Source organism: Punctularia strigosozonata (assembly GCF_000264995.1).
Source record: "Punctularia strigosozonata HHB-11173 SS5 unplaced genomic scaffold PUNSTscaffold_4, whole genome shotgun sequence".
Taxonomy (NCBI): domain Eukaryota; kingdom Fungi; phylum Basidiomycota; class Agaricomycetes; order Corticiales; family Punctulariaceae; genus Punctularia; species Punctularia strigosozonata.
Genome location: NW_006767436.1, coordinates 737,747 through 751,085, shown reverse-complemented (window position 1 = coordinate 751,085; position 13,339 = coordinate 737,747). Strand labels below are relative to the sequence as shown.

Sequence of the window (13,339 nt, the reverse complement as noted above, 5' to 3'; positions counted from 1 at the left end):
CTCCCCGCCCCCGCCCCCCCCCCTTCGCTTACTCGTGTGTTCCCGTTTCTGACGACCTCTTTTCCGCGCTGTGGGATGCCGATATATACAGGAGTCGGGCGCGCCGACGCTGTTCGTGACGGTCAAGGCCCTCCCGCGCGGCGCGCGCGTGGAGAAGCAGGTGATCATGCACACCGGGCGCGCGCTCGTTCGCGACGAGGATGACGATCCGCTGGACGAAGAGCCGACGTGGCAAGACAGGAAGCCCGTGTACGAGCGAGGTACAGACCGGCTCTCTTCCCCTCGCGAAACAGCATGAACTGACAGAGGGGGTTTTTTTTTTCTGTGGCAGGCGTCCTGCTCGAGGAGGACACCAGGATATGCTGGTGGACCGCGAAGGTCCCGGGCAGCACCATGTCGACGGCGCTGGTCTGCGTTCGCGGAAACGGTGCGTGGTGCTCGGCTCTGTTTGGGTAGAGATGCTGGGAACCTGGGAGCGCTGACACAATATAATCGGGCGTTTCTCCTCTCGCAGACACTCGCATGGTTGGCGCGCTCGGGCGCAGTCTGGCTTCGTTGGACGCGATGTCGACGATACTCAAAGACGTCCTATACGTCAACTTGTTCCACCTGGTCCAGTCAAGTACGTCTCTGCCTTCGTCGCAATCAGTCCCTTCTCGGCGCGCATTAACAATATCGCAGCTGCCTCGTATCAGGATTTCCTAGGCATACCGGGCGTGCCGGTCACACCGATACCGTGCAGGAATATCGCCACCCAGAGCGACGAATGGGACTACGCACTACTTATTGTAGCCGGTGGTTAGCAAAATGAGCATCTATGTATACAAGGGATACAGGAGGGAGTCCGGGGTGCTGTAGCAATAGCGAAAAGATCTCGTACGATAAGACGGATGGTGTAACCTAGATCCCTGTCGGCCGTTCTAACCCAAGTTTCGGTAACCGCATGATGTCTGGGCGGGGAGAGGCGAGGCGCATGTCGTCAGCGTTCAAGGAGTGCCGGCGTCCTTGAGGACCTGGAGGAGGGCGAGACGGCGCCGGATCCCCTTCTCTGTCCGCGTCGGCGGAACGCGTCTCACCATGAGCGCACCGAACTAAATGCAAGGCATCAGGACCATCCCAGACAGTTTGAGGCAGAACGACCCACCAACGTGCACAGGCCGCCGAAGCGGAGCACCCACGCGACGCCGTTCTTGCCCAGGTATTGATGATGGTTTTTTGGGTCGTCGTCCAGGTCCGCGTCCGCGATACGGAAGATGAGACTGGACACCACGGCTATCTGAACATAACGTGAGCACACGATAGGGTCGAAATGCGCCTTCAATGCGCCTTGGAGCGGGGACCACGCACGATGAATTGGGGCATCACGATGGCAAGGTTGTGGATGCCGAGCACGGTACCGCCCGCGTTCGGCGTCTTGTCGTCCAATGCGTCGTCGTTTGTGACCGCGTCCGAGTCGTCCACCGAGCGCGCACGGAGCAGCGGCTCGCGTTCGTCGCGGTGCAGGTACGCCGGCGTTGACAGCACGCGCGTGTGCGACGGTCGACGACCTCCCGGGAAGCCGGGCCTCGTGTTGTGGCGCGCCGGCGGGCCGATCTCTGGATCGTTCTGTTCTTTGAGGAACTGCATTCCCAAGCATCACAGCCCCCGTCAGTTTGCATTGAAGGAGAGCGCAAGATGGAAGGCACCGACCTCCATGATGATGGCGAACGGGACCCAGCATGCGATGGCCCAACAGATGCCGACCAGACTGATCATGGCGATCGCCTGATACACCGTCGAGATGAAGAACGTCGAGAACGTGAGGACGGTGAACAGCACAAGCGCGCCCATCCAGATGTTGCGGAGCAGGAAGGGCATCATCGGCAGCTTGAGCGGCCGGCCCTGTGAGGCCGCCTCGGCCTTCCACTCCATGACCTGGTTCCGGAGGCGGGCAAGCTCTGCGTCTTCATCCTCGTCGTCGGGAGTGCCGAGCAGACGCGCGTCTCGCCGCGCTAGCAAGGGTAGGATGGTGCCGGCGACGACGGCGACTGCATCGGCAAGTTAATGAGGAGGAATTGTGAGGCGAATGTGCAGGCAGACCTATGCTGTAGAAGAGCATGCCGAGCTCTCCGGTCCTGGTAGCATATTCAGGATCGGGCTCTTCGCCCGTCTCGTACGCCATCACTTGTCCAACATATGTCGTCCTGCAAGCGTCATGTGTTATATCTCTTATTCACGCCACCCGTGGCCGGGAAAACTCACGAATAAAATAGGAACGGGAACCACCCCATGAACGCGAAGACTTGAACGTAGCACACGCGTCGGATGGGGCGCGGGAGCTGCACAATGGCGACGCGTATGTTGCTCCAGATTTCCGCCAGCTTTCTCATGATGCTGAAGAGGTGAAAAGCCGATGAGAGCCACGCGTCAACCAGTGTCGGACTGACGCACCCTTGCTTCCTACCTCTAGCGAGCTGCGTCTCTCCGGGTTTCTCGTCCTGCGTCGCGCAGGTGATCCACACCGTGGCGACGAGGATGATCATCGACAGGATACAGAATTTGTGGAACTGATCGCCACCGAGGAAACGAATCAATGGGATCTTGGCGAGCGGTAAGAAACCTTGAATCGGCTCAGCGAGATTGCTCCCGGCCGCAGGATATAGGCGCACCTATGGTGTACCCGACGATGTTCCCGGCGTGCGTCATACGGCCGTGCCACGCGTTACCGAGACTGAGCTGCTCGGCGGGGCAAATGTCGAGCAGCAGGTTACGCAGGGACGCCTGCAACGCGTTCAGGGCGAAATCGAGCAGGTACAGTGCGATCACAGCTATGGCGATAGCCCCGTCTGCTGCCTGTTGGCCCACGATCAGTCGAAGGCGGACGTAACTCTCCGGTAAAAGACCGACGTACGCGTTTCCTCCGAGCGGGATCCCAGTCACCTTCGCCACCGTTAAAAATATCCACGAGGAGTGCCGCGATGCTCTCGCACTCAGAAAGCATAGTCAGGGAGAGCACGAGAGCGATTGTCGAGGACACGATCCAGTAGCGACGGCGATACTTGGATGTTGACGAGTCGGATATCGCACCTGGGCGCTTTGTGAGTGGGGTTGAACGGGCGCGATAGCATACACACCTACCGATGAGTGGTTGGGCTATCAATCCGCTGATGGGGCCGGCCAGCCATACCAAGCTGGTCATCGTCTCGGACAGACCGAGTCGCAGGAGGAACGGCGTGCCATACCTGCGGGGCGAACGTCATGAGCGCTACGACCGGTACGAGGTGCAAATGCCACTCACCCCAGCTCAACACTCCACGCGATCTGGGCGCCGAGCATGGACACGCTGAGCGCGACAAGGTTCCATGTCGTCAGCCGTTTCTTGCCCGAGGCCGCTGCGCTGTTCCTGCCATCCGCGCTCCTCGAAGGCGATCTCGAGCCCTGGCCGCCCCGGGTCCGGTCGGAAAAGTGCACCGCGGGCTTGAGCAGGCGAGATCGCTCGTCGCCGTCCTCCGCATCCCCGTTGGCTTGCCTTCTGCTCCTGGACGGCCAGGGGATCTGCGTCGTCGGATCTTCGTCCGCGTTGGCGTTCGGTGAGGGAGCCATCCTCCGTCGTGTTTGAACCTCTGGAAGACGCTGAGGCCGTCGAGCGTGTGCGCCGATGATGACCAGAGCGTATCAGTTATGAGAGCGAAGGTCGAGCTGGCGCGATGCGCTGCAGCTCTTGGCTGCCGTGCTGGCTCCACACAGGTGCAATGCCGTAATGGGCCGTGTCGCGAGCCTCGTGCGCGCGCATATGGGCGGATGCGGTGATTTGCCGGCGATATGACTACTCTTCGTGCCTGGAGTTCGTATACTTAGGTTTGTATTCGTAGCCAACGTGCGCCACAGAAAATAGGGAATGTCGGGCAAGAATATGGCGTCGATTATCAACGGTGTGTGCGTGTTATCTGCATGTGTGCTACCGAGAGTGATGACGCGACGAGCGGAGGAAGGACAACGGATGCGTGCGGGGGTTTCGAATGATACAAGCGTATACAGAAGAGGAACGTGAATACACCGAAGATCAGGACGAGGGCAGACAAACAGACGTTGGCAGTAATACATAAGACCGAAGAAAAGCAGCAAGACATGATGCCATGCATCTATGTTCCTCTAACGGACACGGCGGTCGCGGACGCACCGCGTCGATGACCTGAGCCTTCGCTTGGCGGCTTGGACAGCAGGTTGAACGGTAACCGTCGACCGCTCGGGAGCCGCGACGACAACGACTCCTTCTCCTTCTCTTTCGGCGGTGGCATCGGCGTCGTCGGTGGTTCCGGGAATGTGGCGTAATCCCGTGGAGGGCCGGTGTACTGCTTATCGGAGGAGGCGGGGGGCGTGCGGAGCGGAGTGGTCGTTACTGGGGAGGCGAGTGTTTGCCATTCGGCGGTCGGAGGGCTGGTTGGCGGTATCGCGTTAGTGCTCCGCGACAGTGCGGGGCTCGTCCCGGATCGCGTCCGGGGCGTCGTACCGTCGGCCGGGGTGACCGTCGTGATCGAGGGTGGTTGCGGTGTGGTTCGCAGTTGCGATGTCGATGCGGACGTCTTGAGCGCCCTTCGAGGCGCGGAGTATATCGACTGTAACGACGTGATGTCGTCACCGTTCGCCGACGGGCCGGCGGACGAGAAGTTCCGGTCGCCGTTCGCGGTAGAGGTGCTTATTGAGGAGAACGTCGAGTCCTTGTGCGATCGTGGATCGGAGGACGACGTTTCTCCGCTGCCGCTCCGATTTCGAGTCTTCTGCAAGTACTTGTCCATCGCGGCTGCGTCGTTTTCGCGCATACGGGAGGCGATGGGAGACAGGGCAGCATGAGACGGGCCGGCGCCGTTGGGGAAGGTTAACGATGAAGAGCTGGACGCGGGTGGGCCAGGTGACGTTTTAGGCAGGTTGGACGTCCCGATATGAGGTGAGGTCGTGGGGTTGAAGAGGGATTGGGCGGGATTGGAGGGAGACGATGTAGTCGACAAAGAAGTCTGGCTGCCAGCGGGTCGCAACGTGTTGAACCCGTTGTGTTCCGGCAGGTCGCCACTGTCCGACGTATTCGTCGTTCGACTCGTCCCCGAACCACTGCGCATCCGGACGGTAGTACCGCTGAAGTCCCGCATCCTCGGCTGTACCGGTACAGGTGCAGGCATCCCGTTCCATTCGTTGCCCCTCTGCGCCGCCTGAGCAAATACATTCCGCCTAGCGCGTCTGTTGTATTCGAACTGTTCCCGCGCGGTATCTTGCAGCGCGTCCCGGGTGCTGAATCTGCCAACGGATGTCACATGAAGCCTGGTGGCAGGTGTAGGGGGATACGTACGAATACGCGTAATCTGATGGGTTAAAGCCCTCGTTGTTACGTACGGTATACGAGCAGCCCCGTTCAATCAGTAGTTGAACTATCTATAACCGTTCGTGAGTTGGACGATCATCCCTCAAGTACGAGAATATCACGTACAGGCACATGTCCCCAAGCACTCGCACTATTGAAATATTAAATGCTCAACGTGGTGCCGTCACCGGCAGCCAAAGGTGCTCACTAATGTAACGCGGTGTTCCCTTGGTTGTCTGGAAGATCATAATCGGCTCCCAGGTCGCAAAACGTCTGAGTGCCCCGTAAACCCATAGAGCACAAGAACAACCCAAAAATAGCGTACCCGAACGAGGTCCTCGTTTCCCTTGAGCGCTGCGACGTGTAACGCGGTCCTGCCCTGCGAGTTCGCCCAGTCGAGTGTCTCGGGATAGCGCTCGTGGTACAGCACGGCCATCCGCAACGCAGCTCCTATGACATCCCGATCGGGATCTAAACGGTGCGGCGAAGTTACGGAGGGCTTCGAGTCCGCAAGAAGGATCAGTATTGTATTGTCGTCCGAGTCCTGCATTGCGTGAGGTATGGTTAGCGGCGGTCTCGGAGACGAAGGTGCGCTCGGGTGACATACTCGGCTAAACTCCTGATCATCGTGGCCGGCGCTCAGCAGAAACTCGAAGGTTTCGGTGTGGCCCAGTATCGCCGCCCAAGCCAAGGACGTGTATCTGCGGTTTGCCGGGTCTGGATTGCGCATATCGACCCGCTGGATGAGGCGCTTGACCATAAAGAGGTTGTTGTCTGCCCGAGATGTCTCCTATGTTCAACGGTCGACTCTAAGACAGCGGAAGTACTGCACTCACCCATGACCGCCCTTCGTAAGCGCGAGGAGAGATCCCTCTCCGCCATTGCGGCGACGGTGGCGAGTGTAGCAGGTGTAAAACAAGGGGACGGCAAGTGTCGAGTGAGCAGTGCAAGTGCTATTCCGTTACGGCATTGCAGTGGTTGGCACGTGGCCACAATAAGCTCGGTGTTCCCGAAGACCGTGCCTTTCTTCCTAAGCGACAGTCTGCGCCTTTGGTTTCCGACCGATATTGGATGACTACCAGACGCCGTTGACTCGATCATTACGCCTGGATATTGACACACGATGCCCAAAGTCGTCTCAAGGTCCGCGATATCCACCAGCGCCGACGGTGGGTCATGCATCGCTACACGGCAGAAACCGGCTCTAATGCCCTGCTTTCATGGCCAGCGCAACCCACAGCGTCGTCTATCGCCGCGCTGAGAGTATATTGTGAGTATTATGATACATTGATCCGCTGCCTCCGCCTGATGCGGACTGTTACCCTAGATTGTCTATGCGGAGAGTTCATCGTACGAGTTCCGCTCTATTGCACCCAAGAAGCTCCCGCACTTACGCGTTTTCCTGCGTGTTACAGCTAGTCATAGATAAGCACCTGGGCAACCTTCCGCGGCGTCAGACCGATGGGGCGACCATAGTGCGCACGCAGGATACAGCTGAAGGGAAGGCGCGAGTTTGGAAGCTCAATGCAGGAGCTAAACTTGGCGAACCCATCTTCATAGAAAGGTAAGCCATGCTCTAATATGCGCTACTACCAGGCTCAGCTCTTCTCCCTTGCCAGAGGTGATAAACACGAGCGACAATGGCGTTATTGCTGCCCCCGTTGTTCTCTCCCTGTTTGCTACCAATGCACACCACCCCCTGCCAAGGCGCCATACATCTACATCATCAAGGGTGCATTGACACAAATGCAAGGCCAAGTTCCTACAGAGGCCTTTGAAGGAGAGGAGGCGGTGACCGCAATGTGACTCCCGGTGTTATGTACGTTGATGAACGCCACCGCTTAGCTGTGATGCTCATTCCGCATCGGATGTGTCTGACTTCCGCAGCCCTATAGGCGATGATGGTGACGACGTCTCCGCATTCTTCGGGTGGTTCGGTCATACGTGGATGAACGGCGTTCCTCTGGGTTTCCGCATCGATTCCGGAATCTATGTATGTTACATCCATCGTATCGTTTTCATGGTTTCACAATGCGACATCGAACAGTTGACATCGGGATGTTTCACCAAAATTTGACGCATTCCAATCAATTTGCTCCGAAATATAGCGATTGGCACTCATAAAGACCATGTCATTTCTCGACGAGCGCTCGCTGTTCAATATCTCTTCGTGCAAGTTAATCGGACGCCCGTATGCTGTCAAAGCTGTATTCTGTCTCAGACGCGCCTCTTAAACCTTCCACGTTCAGCTAGCAGTATCCCATCGATTGCTCCAACACACCAACTCGGTACCAGTACGCGATCCAAGTCCAAAATCGCTGAAAACATGTCATCCTGACTTACATCACGCGCAGAGTCAAATCGACCATCCCTTGCCATGGAGCACACTGAACACCCGAAGATGGAGCTCACCAACTGCATACAAAGGTCTTTCGGTACCAATACGCCGTTGCAATTCAGGACGGTGAAGCAGGGCAGCACATGGTTCTCAACCGCGTACAGTGAGTGGACTGTCCCAAATGCCTATCTATCAAGCTGCAATAAATATGCTCGTTCGCAGTCAAGGGATCCGAGTGGGGACGTGGAGCTGCGAGCAATAAGATCAGTGCAGAGAATGATGCATCGCGCAATGCTTTGAGACGATACGTTGCTCAGGGTCACAGTTTCGATTGAGGTCGTGGAGCTCAGATTGGGTGGGTGTCTTGCGCGTTGTGTCTGCGGCCGTACTGACATAACCATCTTCCTATTATCATCTCATAATAAATCAGGCATATCATTCCCTTCGTTGCGTACAAACATATATCCCGACAAAGGCGTGTAGCATTGTGCGATCCATGTAACGGACCGCACAACATGGGGCTCGAAGACTGCGTACACCGTGCAATCGGCGGGGCACGACTGTCATGACCTCCTTCTGGGCCATAACGGCACCCTCTCAATGAATGAACCAATCTGGGACTAATGATCCGGGGGGAAGAGGCTGACATTCATATGCTCGGAACGTATCCTCATTCTTTGGTTACTCGGAGATTGGCACGATAACATCAAGATCCGGGACTGCCCACTGCCATGACCATGAGGACGGGTAGTTCGAAGTGAGGACAAGTCATGCCACATACCGCGTGCCCAGATGGTGACAAAGGGTCCCGGTGTTTGAGCGGTCACGGAGTAAGAAAGAAGCAGAATCAGGCGCTCAAGTATGATAAACGGGATATGCACAGTGATAGTCAAATAGAACGCTGCTGCATTGTTTTGTTCCTGGTGCAGCAACCACTGAAGCTCGCACTTGAATTTACATTACCCCAAACAGCATGAGTAGATGGCCTTCGCCGTCATTCTTACCGCGCGCTCCGAGTCTGCATCCCTCTCTCCGTACACTTCTTCCTCCACTCATGCAATTGAATGCTCCGTGAACGTTCATCGTTGCTTCCTGTTGTCGCATACACTCCGCCCTTCTATGCCATCCGAGTCAGCGATGTCATCAGAGTTCAATATGCATCCCGCATTGAATTGCAAGTGGGCGTCAATGGTAAGGTTCAACCAGACCTTCGTTCTAAGTACTAACTCACGGTCGGCGCCTACCGGATGTGGACCAAGTGAGTCGATAGCTCACCACGCTGAGGCCTCGTGTTGTCACTGCCCACTATACTTGGTCATAAACAGTCGCGGAGCCATGCCACCCCAGCAGTCGATTGTTCGCAGTGCGTAGCTCTCTCCTAATCTGTACCACGCTTCCTTCTGAACACCGAAGGTCCGGGCTCGGAGTCGGAAGAAAAGGCCATGTCGGGATGTCGCTTCTGAACATGACCGATCTGTGTCGGAGTACGATCGACGGATTGCATTGTCAACGTGTGATTCAACAAAATTGGAAACTTTTCGTGGCAGGATCGGAGCATCGGCACGCATTGCATTAGCGGAATGGCAGAGCACAAGACCGCAACATCATTACAATTTCAGACCATCCCTTGCCGCATCGATCAAGTCCCACCGGTCCGTATCCCCATGCACATCGAACATGTTCACGCCCAGCATCTCCGCCTCCTTGGCAAACGCCGCCTTCAGCCCGATGCTCTCCGGATCGTCGAACGTGACCACTTGCCCCGCCTTCTCCGATCGCAAGTACGGCGTGGCCGAGCACTCGTCCCAGTACCGCGTGTACCCGCCCGTCCCGACGAACTTCGCCTTGTACTCCGGCGCAGATGGGTCGGTGGTAGGCGCAGCGAGGGCCAACGCGCCCTGCCTGATGAGGTCCCGGAACTGGATCTGCCCCTCTCCTCCGTCCTCGGTCTTCAGCGTGACCGCACGCTGGCGGAGACGCTCCGCGCTCGACTGCGAGACGTATCCGTACGAGGGCAGGCCGAGCACGAGCTGATCCGCGGGGAAGCCCGCCGCCGTCCACTGCGCGACCGCCGCGTGCGCGCTGGCGTGCGGCTGCGTCGAGTTGCCGCACGCGTCGCCGAGGGGCGCGTTCGGGCCGGGTTCCGCGCTCGAACCCCACACGTCGTAGTTCATGATGAGCACCCAGTCGAGCACCTCCGCGAACGCGCTGACGTCCGCCAGGGGCTCGCCGTCGGGGCCCGCGAACGGTTCGGGGAGGACCGCGGCGGAGAGTTTGGCGGCAGCGGGGAGCATGGGGCGCAGGATGCGTAGGAAGGCGAGGAAGTTGGCAGTGTCCGAGGGCGAGACGATGTTGCCGTCCGCACCGTGCTGGGAAGGGTACTCCCAGTCGAAGTCGAGTCCGTCGACGTTGTGCTTCGCGTAGAGGGCGGCGATGTTGCTCGCGAACGTCTGCCGGTTCTCAGGAGTCGACACAGAGGGCGAGAAGTACCTGCGAGTGGTATATGTCAGCCTCTTGCGACGAGTGACGGTGGAGGAAATAGAACGTACTTGCTCCCCGTCCATCCTCCGATACTAAGCTTGACCTTCTTCCCCGCCGTATGCGCATGCTCCACAAGACGATCAAGCAGCGTCGGTGCACTATCCGAGTCGTCCCAAGTAAGTGACATATCCTCAGCCGGAAGCGCGAACGCGAAATCGATCCAGTCAAACCGGCCAAAGTCGATCTTCTCAGGAGGGAAACCGTCGCCAGCCCAGTCGGGGTAGTACGCCATCACCAGCGGCTTCTTGGCGCCAGAGTCTGTGGAGGAGTCCACGTGAGTGCCGGCTGTCGAGGAAGGAGTCGGTGATTCCGGTTCGAGGTAGGCGGAGCCAGAGGCATCGAAAGCTATAGCAGAGTCGGTAGGCGCAGGGGTTCGCGAGGAAGCACCAGACGCCGCAACACCGAGCATAGTCGGCGTCGAAGCTACGTATATTTGATCCCCAAGCGCTGTCGCGGCGGCAGAAACAGGACTAGGAGCAGGTATCGAAGCCATCTGATCCTCCACCGTCCCGGTCGCCGTCACGAAGGCAGGTGCAGACGAGCTATGAACGTAAACAGCAGCGTAACCATCTTCGCCTTGACCACTCGTCCCGGTGTAGGCAGTGGACGATATTACTGGAGCGACCGATGTCTCGTGAATAGTATAGTCCTGAGCATGGATGATAGACGCCGGAGACCGGAATATGGGAGCCGCCAGGGCACAGCGTTGCAAGACCAGCACGAGAGCAAGAGTATACTGGAGCTTGAAGGACAACATAGTCGATATGCGTCAAAAAGGGGTAAAGTGCGGTAAAGCTGAATGAGAGGTTAAAGGACCAGCCGAAGAACGAAGTAAGAAGGAAAGGAAGGATGAGCATCCGTAGCAGATACAGGGGACGTTTTATAGGCGTAGATGGCGGAAGCGGAAGGCGGAAGGCGGAAGGCGGAAGTCAGCCTGGTAGTAGGGGATCGCGCAACTGCAGACACGATCCGGTCAGAAACGTAAGCAATCTCAGTCACACAGATAGTCCATGGCAAGAAAAACGATACCCAGCATACGAATCATCAAAGTATCCCGCATGAGTCCGCAAGAGTCCGCACTGTGAGACGAGCATAACGATCGGCGGCTCCGAGGGCGCGCATGAATGTGCAGTACATACTACTAACTCCCATGGTGAATCAAGGCGTGTTCATTGCCATTTGCGATGTACTCTGTATTGTATTAGCACAGTGCAGAGGCAAAGCAGCGTCAACGTCGCCGTCGGGCGGTTGAAAATCCCGATCGGGTAAAACCGAGCGGAAGCAGACATCCGCCGCGCATCGCGCATTGCGATCCAAAAATAAATCTCAGTCATGTCAGAGATCGGTCCCTAGGTCTGTCAATCTCAACACTGTCAAGGCCCTGGGACGTCGAATCGTCATCGATGCATCATCGATACCCGTATCTACCCTCAAAACGCTCCAACGTTTCCCTGCGATTGACTGATTCGCCACCACCGGTGCGATCACATATTAAAAAAAGCTGGTTGAGTTCAATATATCAAATGGTGGTGCTGAATGCTGTAATGTACGGATTATACTGGTTATCTACGATATACGGTCAAATCGGACGAAAGTTCGGTGGACGTATGGACTACAAGAGAATCTGGCAAAGGGGGAGAGAGGGGGGAGAAAAACGCTAAGGTACAGAGGCAGAGGTTATTTGTGCAACACGTATCGACTGGCGGAACGGGCGAAAGCGATGGAAGATGCAGAGCAACGACAACGATGGATCACATGAGAATAAAGAAAAGGGCCGTGATGGATGCGAATGAGGACGGTCTTGAACAGAGGAGCCGGATCGGGATTTGGTACAGGGACGATGTCGTTTGCGTGAAACTTCCAAGTCTTGACTTGCAAGAGGGGAATTGAAATGCATGGATGTATGCGCGTCTATAGTGGGGAACCGGGTTGCGCTTCTAGAGCTGGAGATGAGGGATCGATGTGATCCTGGCTGGCCAGCACGCCACGGGCGGCCTGGGTGCGGATACGGGCTCGGCCTTGGCGCGGAGCAGGTACGCCGGCAACGGCGGCACGGGCGGCGGTGGCGTCGCGCTACGTGATCGGTCTGAAGGCGGCGGGGAACGACTGCGGTACAGGCCCGAGGAGAGCGCCCGACGGTGCTTGGAAACCCGCGCGCGGCGCTGCACCCCATTCGTGGTGGTCGTCGGGGAGAGCGGCGGCCTGCTGTGGCGGTCGTGGGCGCCGAAGTCGGAGCCGTGTTCGCTCTCGTCGGACCAGGAGCTAGCCGAAGACGAGGGCGAAAGCGAGTTTTCGTCCGAGCGGGAGTAGCGCCGGGCACGGAGGGGACGGATGCCCATGGGCCCGGGGCGCGGCCTGCGCGAGGGCGTCGGCGGCAGGCTGAGCGGGCGCAGCTCGGGCGAGGGCATCGGAGGAGGCGGGGAGGGCGAGCGCGTGCGCATCGAGTACATGGTGGTTGAGGTCAAGGACTGCGTCATAAAGCCCGTGAGCAAAAGTGCGTATGTCAGAGCGGAGCCGGTATGCGCTCACCTAAAGCGTCTCAAAACGGAGAGACTGGAAGAGAAACAGGAGAGTGCAGAGAGCGCTGGAGAGGAGAGAGCGATTCGGGACGAAGAGAACTCGTTGGGACCGGTCATGGATGTCCCGACAAAGCCTCACTTATAAGGGCACAGCAGAGTACAATACGACAAGTGCATAGGCTCCAGGCGTGTTGCCACCGCCCGAGCTTCCGGCGCTTCGACGCTCCCGCGCGGCCGCATTCGTCGTGTGTAACGCCACCGTCTGCTACCTGTCGTATTGCCACGTCCTGAACGTCGTTTCATTAACGACCAGATCGGGAGCTGCGATGTCGCACTCTGAGACCATACGCTCCCCTGCGCCCTTGCGATCGCGCACTAGACTCAGTCGAATTAAGCCCCAGAAACCGACACAGGGCCCCCCTACGAACGGGCCTTTACTTGCGTCCCTAATTGAATCATAGGGTCCCAAAGGTGAGCTTGGACCGCGTCTCCGGTGCACTTGTCGACCAGACACAGAGGATCAAGGGACCGGCCGTTCCCGATGCAGGAGACAACAAGGAGACAGCGAGATCCCCGGAATAGGACGAGCGACGCCGCCACGTGTGCTTT

The 13,339-nt window shown here is 57.8% G+C and overlaps 5 protein-coding genes across 5 annotated transcripts; 1 reads left to right on the top strand and 4 right to left on the bottom strand.

The window, feature by feature from the left end:
• Window positions 1-986: 986 nt before the first annotated feature.
• Window positions 987-3,582, bottom strand: PUNSTDRAFT_64153 (MFS general substrate transporter; the record flags this gene model as incomplete). Its single annotated transcript, XM_007381853.1, has 11 exons — window positions 987-1,091; window positions 1,145-1,276; window positions 1,348-1,593; window positions 1,690-2,027; window positions 2,080-2,183; window positions 2,242-2,364; window positions 2,431-2,599; window positions 2,649-2,828; window positions 2,887-3,066; window positions 3,118-3,221; window positions 3,278-3,582. 11 exons carry the CDS (start codon window positions 3,580-3,582, stop codon window positions 987-989), a joined length of 1,986 nt encoding a protein of 661 aa, XP_007381915.1.
• A 1,649-nt stretch (window positions 3,583-5,231) lies between these two features.
• On the bottom strand, window positions 5,232-6,214 carry PUNSTDRAFT_29080 (ankyrin; the record flags this gene model as incomplete). The annotated part of the gene is made up of 7 exons (XM_007381852.1): window positions 5,232-5,268; window positions 5,321-5,403; window positions 5,459-5,483; window positions 5,541-5,605; window positions 5,658-5,876; window positions 5,940-6,106; window positions 6,169-6,214. Coding segments are annotated over 7 exons (642 nt in total), but the record flags the coding sequence as incomplete, so codon positions are not given.
• Window positions 6,215-6,455: 241 nt separating this feature from the next.
• PUNSTDRAFT_112259 (uncharacterized protein) lies at window positions 6,456-7,138 on the top strand (the record flags this gene model as incomplete). Its single annotated transcript, XM_007381851.1, has 5 exons — window positions 6,456-6,501; window positions 6,561-6,602; window positions 6,660-6,682; window positions 6,748-6,896; window positions 6,952-7,138. 5 exons carry the CDS (start codon window positions 6,456-6,458, stop codon window positions 7,136-7,138), a joined length of 447 nt encoding a protein of 148 aa, XP_007381913.1.
• Window positions 7,139-9,277: 2,139 nt separating this feature from the next.
• Window positions 9,278-10,443, bottom strand: PUNSTDRAFT_65586 (glycoside hydrolase; the record flags this gene model as incomplete). Its single annotated transcript, XM_007381850.1, has 2 exons — window positions 9,278-10,160; window positions 10,220-10,443. 2 exons carry the CDS (start codon window positions 10,441-10,443, stop codon window positions 9,278-9,280), a joined length of 1,107 nt encoding a protein of 368 aa, XP_007381912.1.
• Window positions 10,444-11,856: 1,413 nt separating this feature from the next.
• PUNSTDRAFT_142430 (uncharacterized protein) lies at window positions 11,857-13,173 on the bottom strand. The gene is made up of 3 exons (XM_007381849.1): window positions 13,067-13,173; window positions 12,741-13,017; window positions 11,857-12,679 (listed from the first exon to the last, which is right to left on the bottom strand). The coding sequence occupies exon 3, from the start codon at window positions 12,382-12,384 to the stop codon at window positions 11,869-11,871; it is 516 nt and encodes a 171-aa protein (XP_007381911.1). The 5' UTR covers window positions 12,385-12,679; window positions 12,741-13,017; window positions 13,067-13,173; the 3' UTR covers window positions 11,857-11,868.
• Window positions 13,174-13,339: the final 166 nt, after the last annotated feature.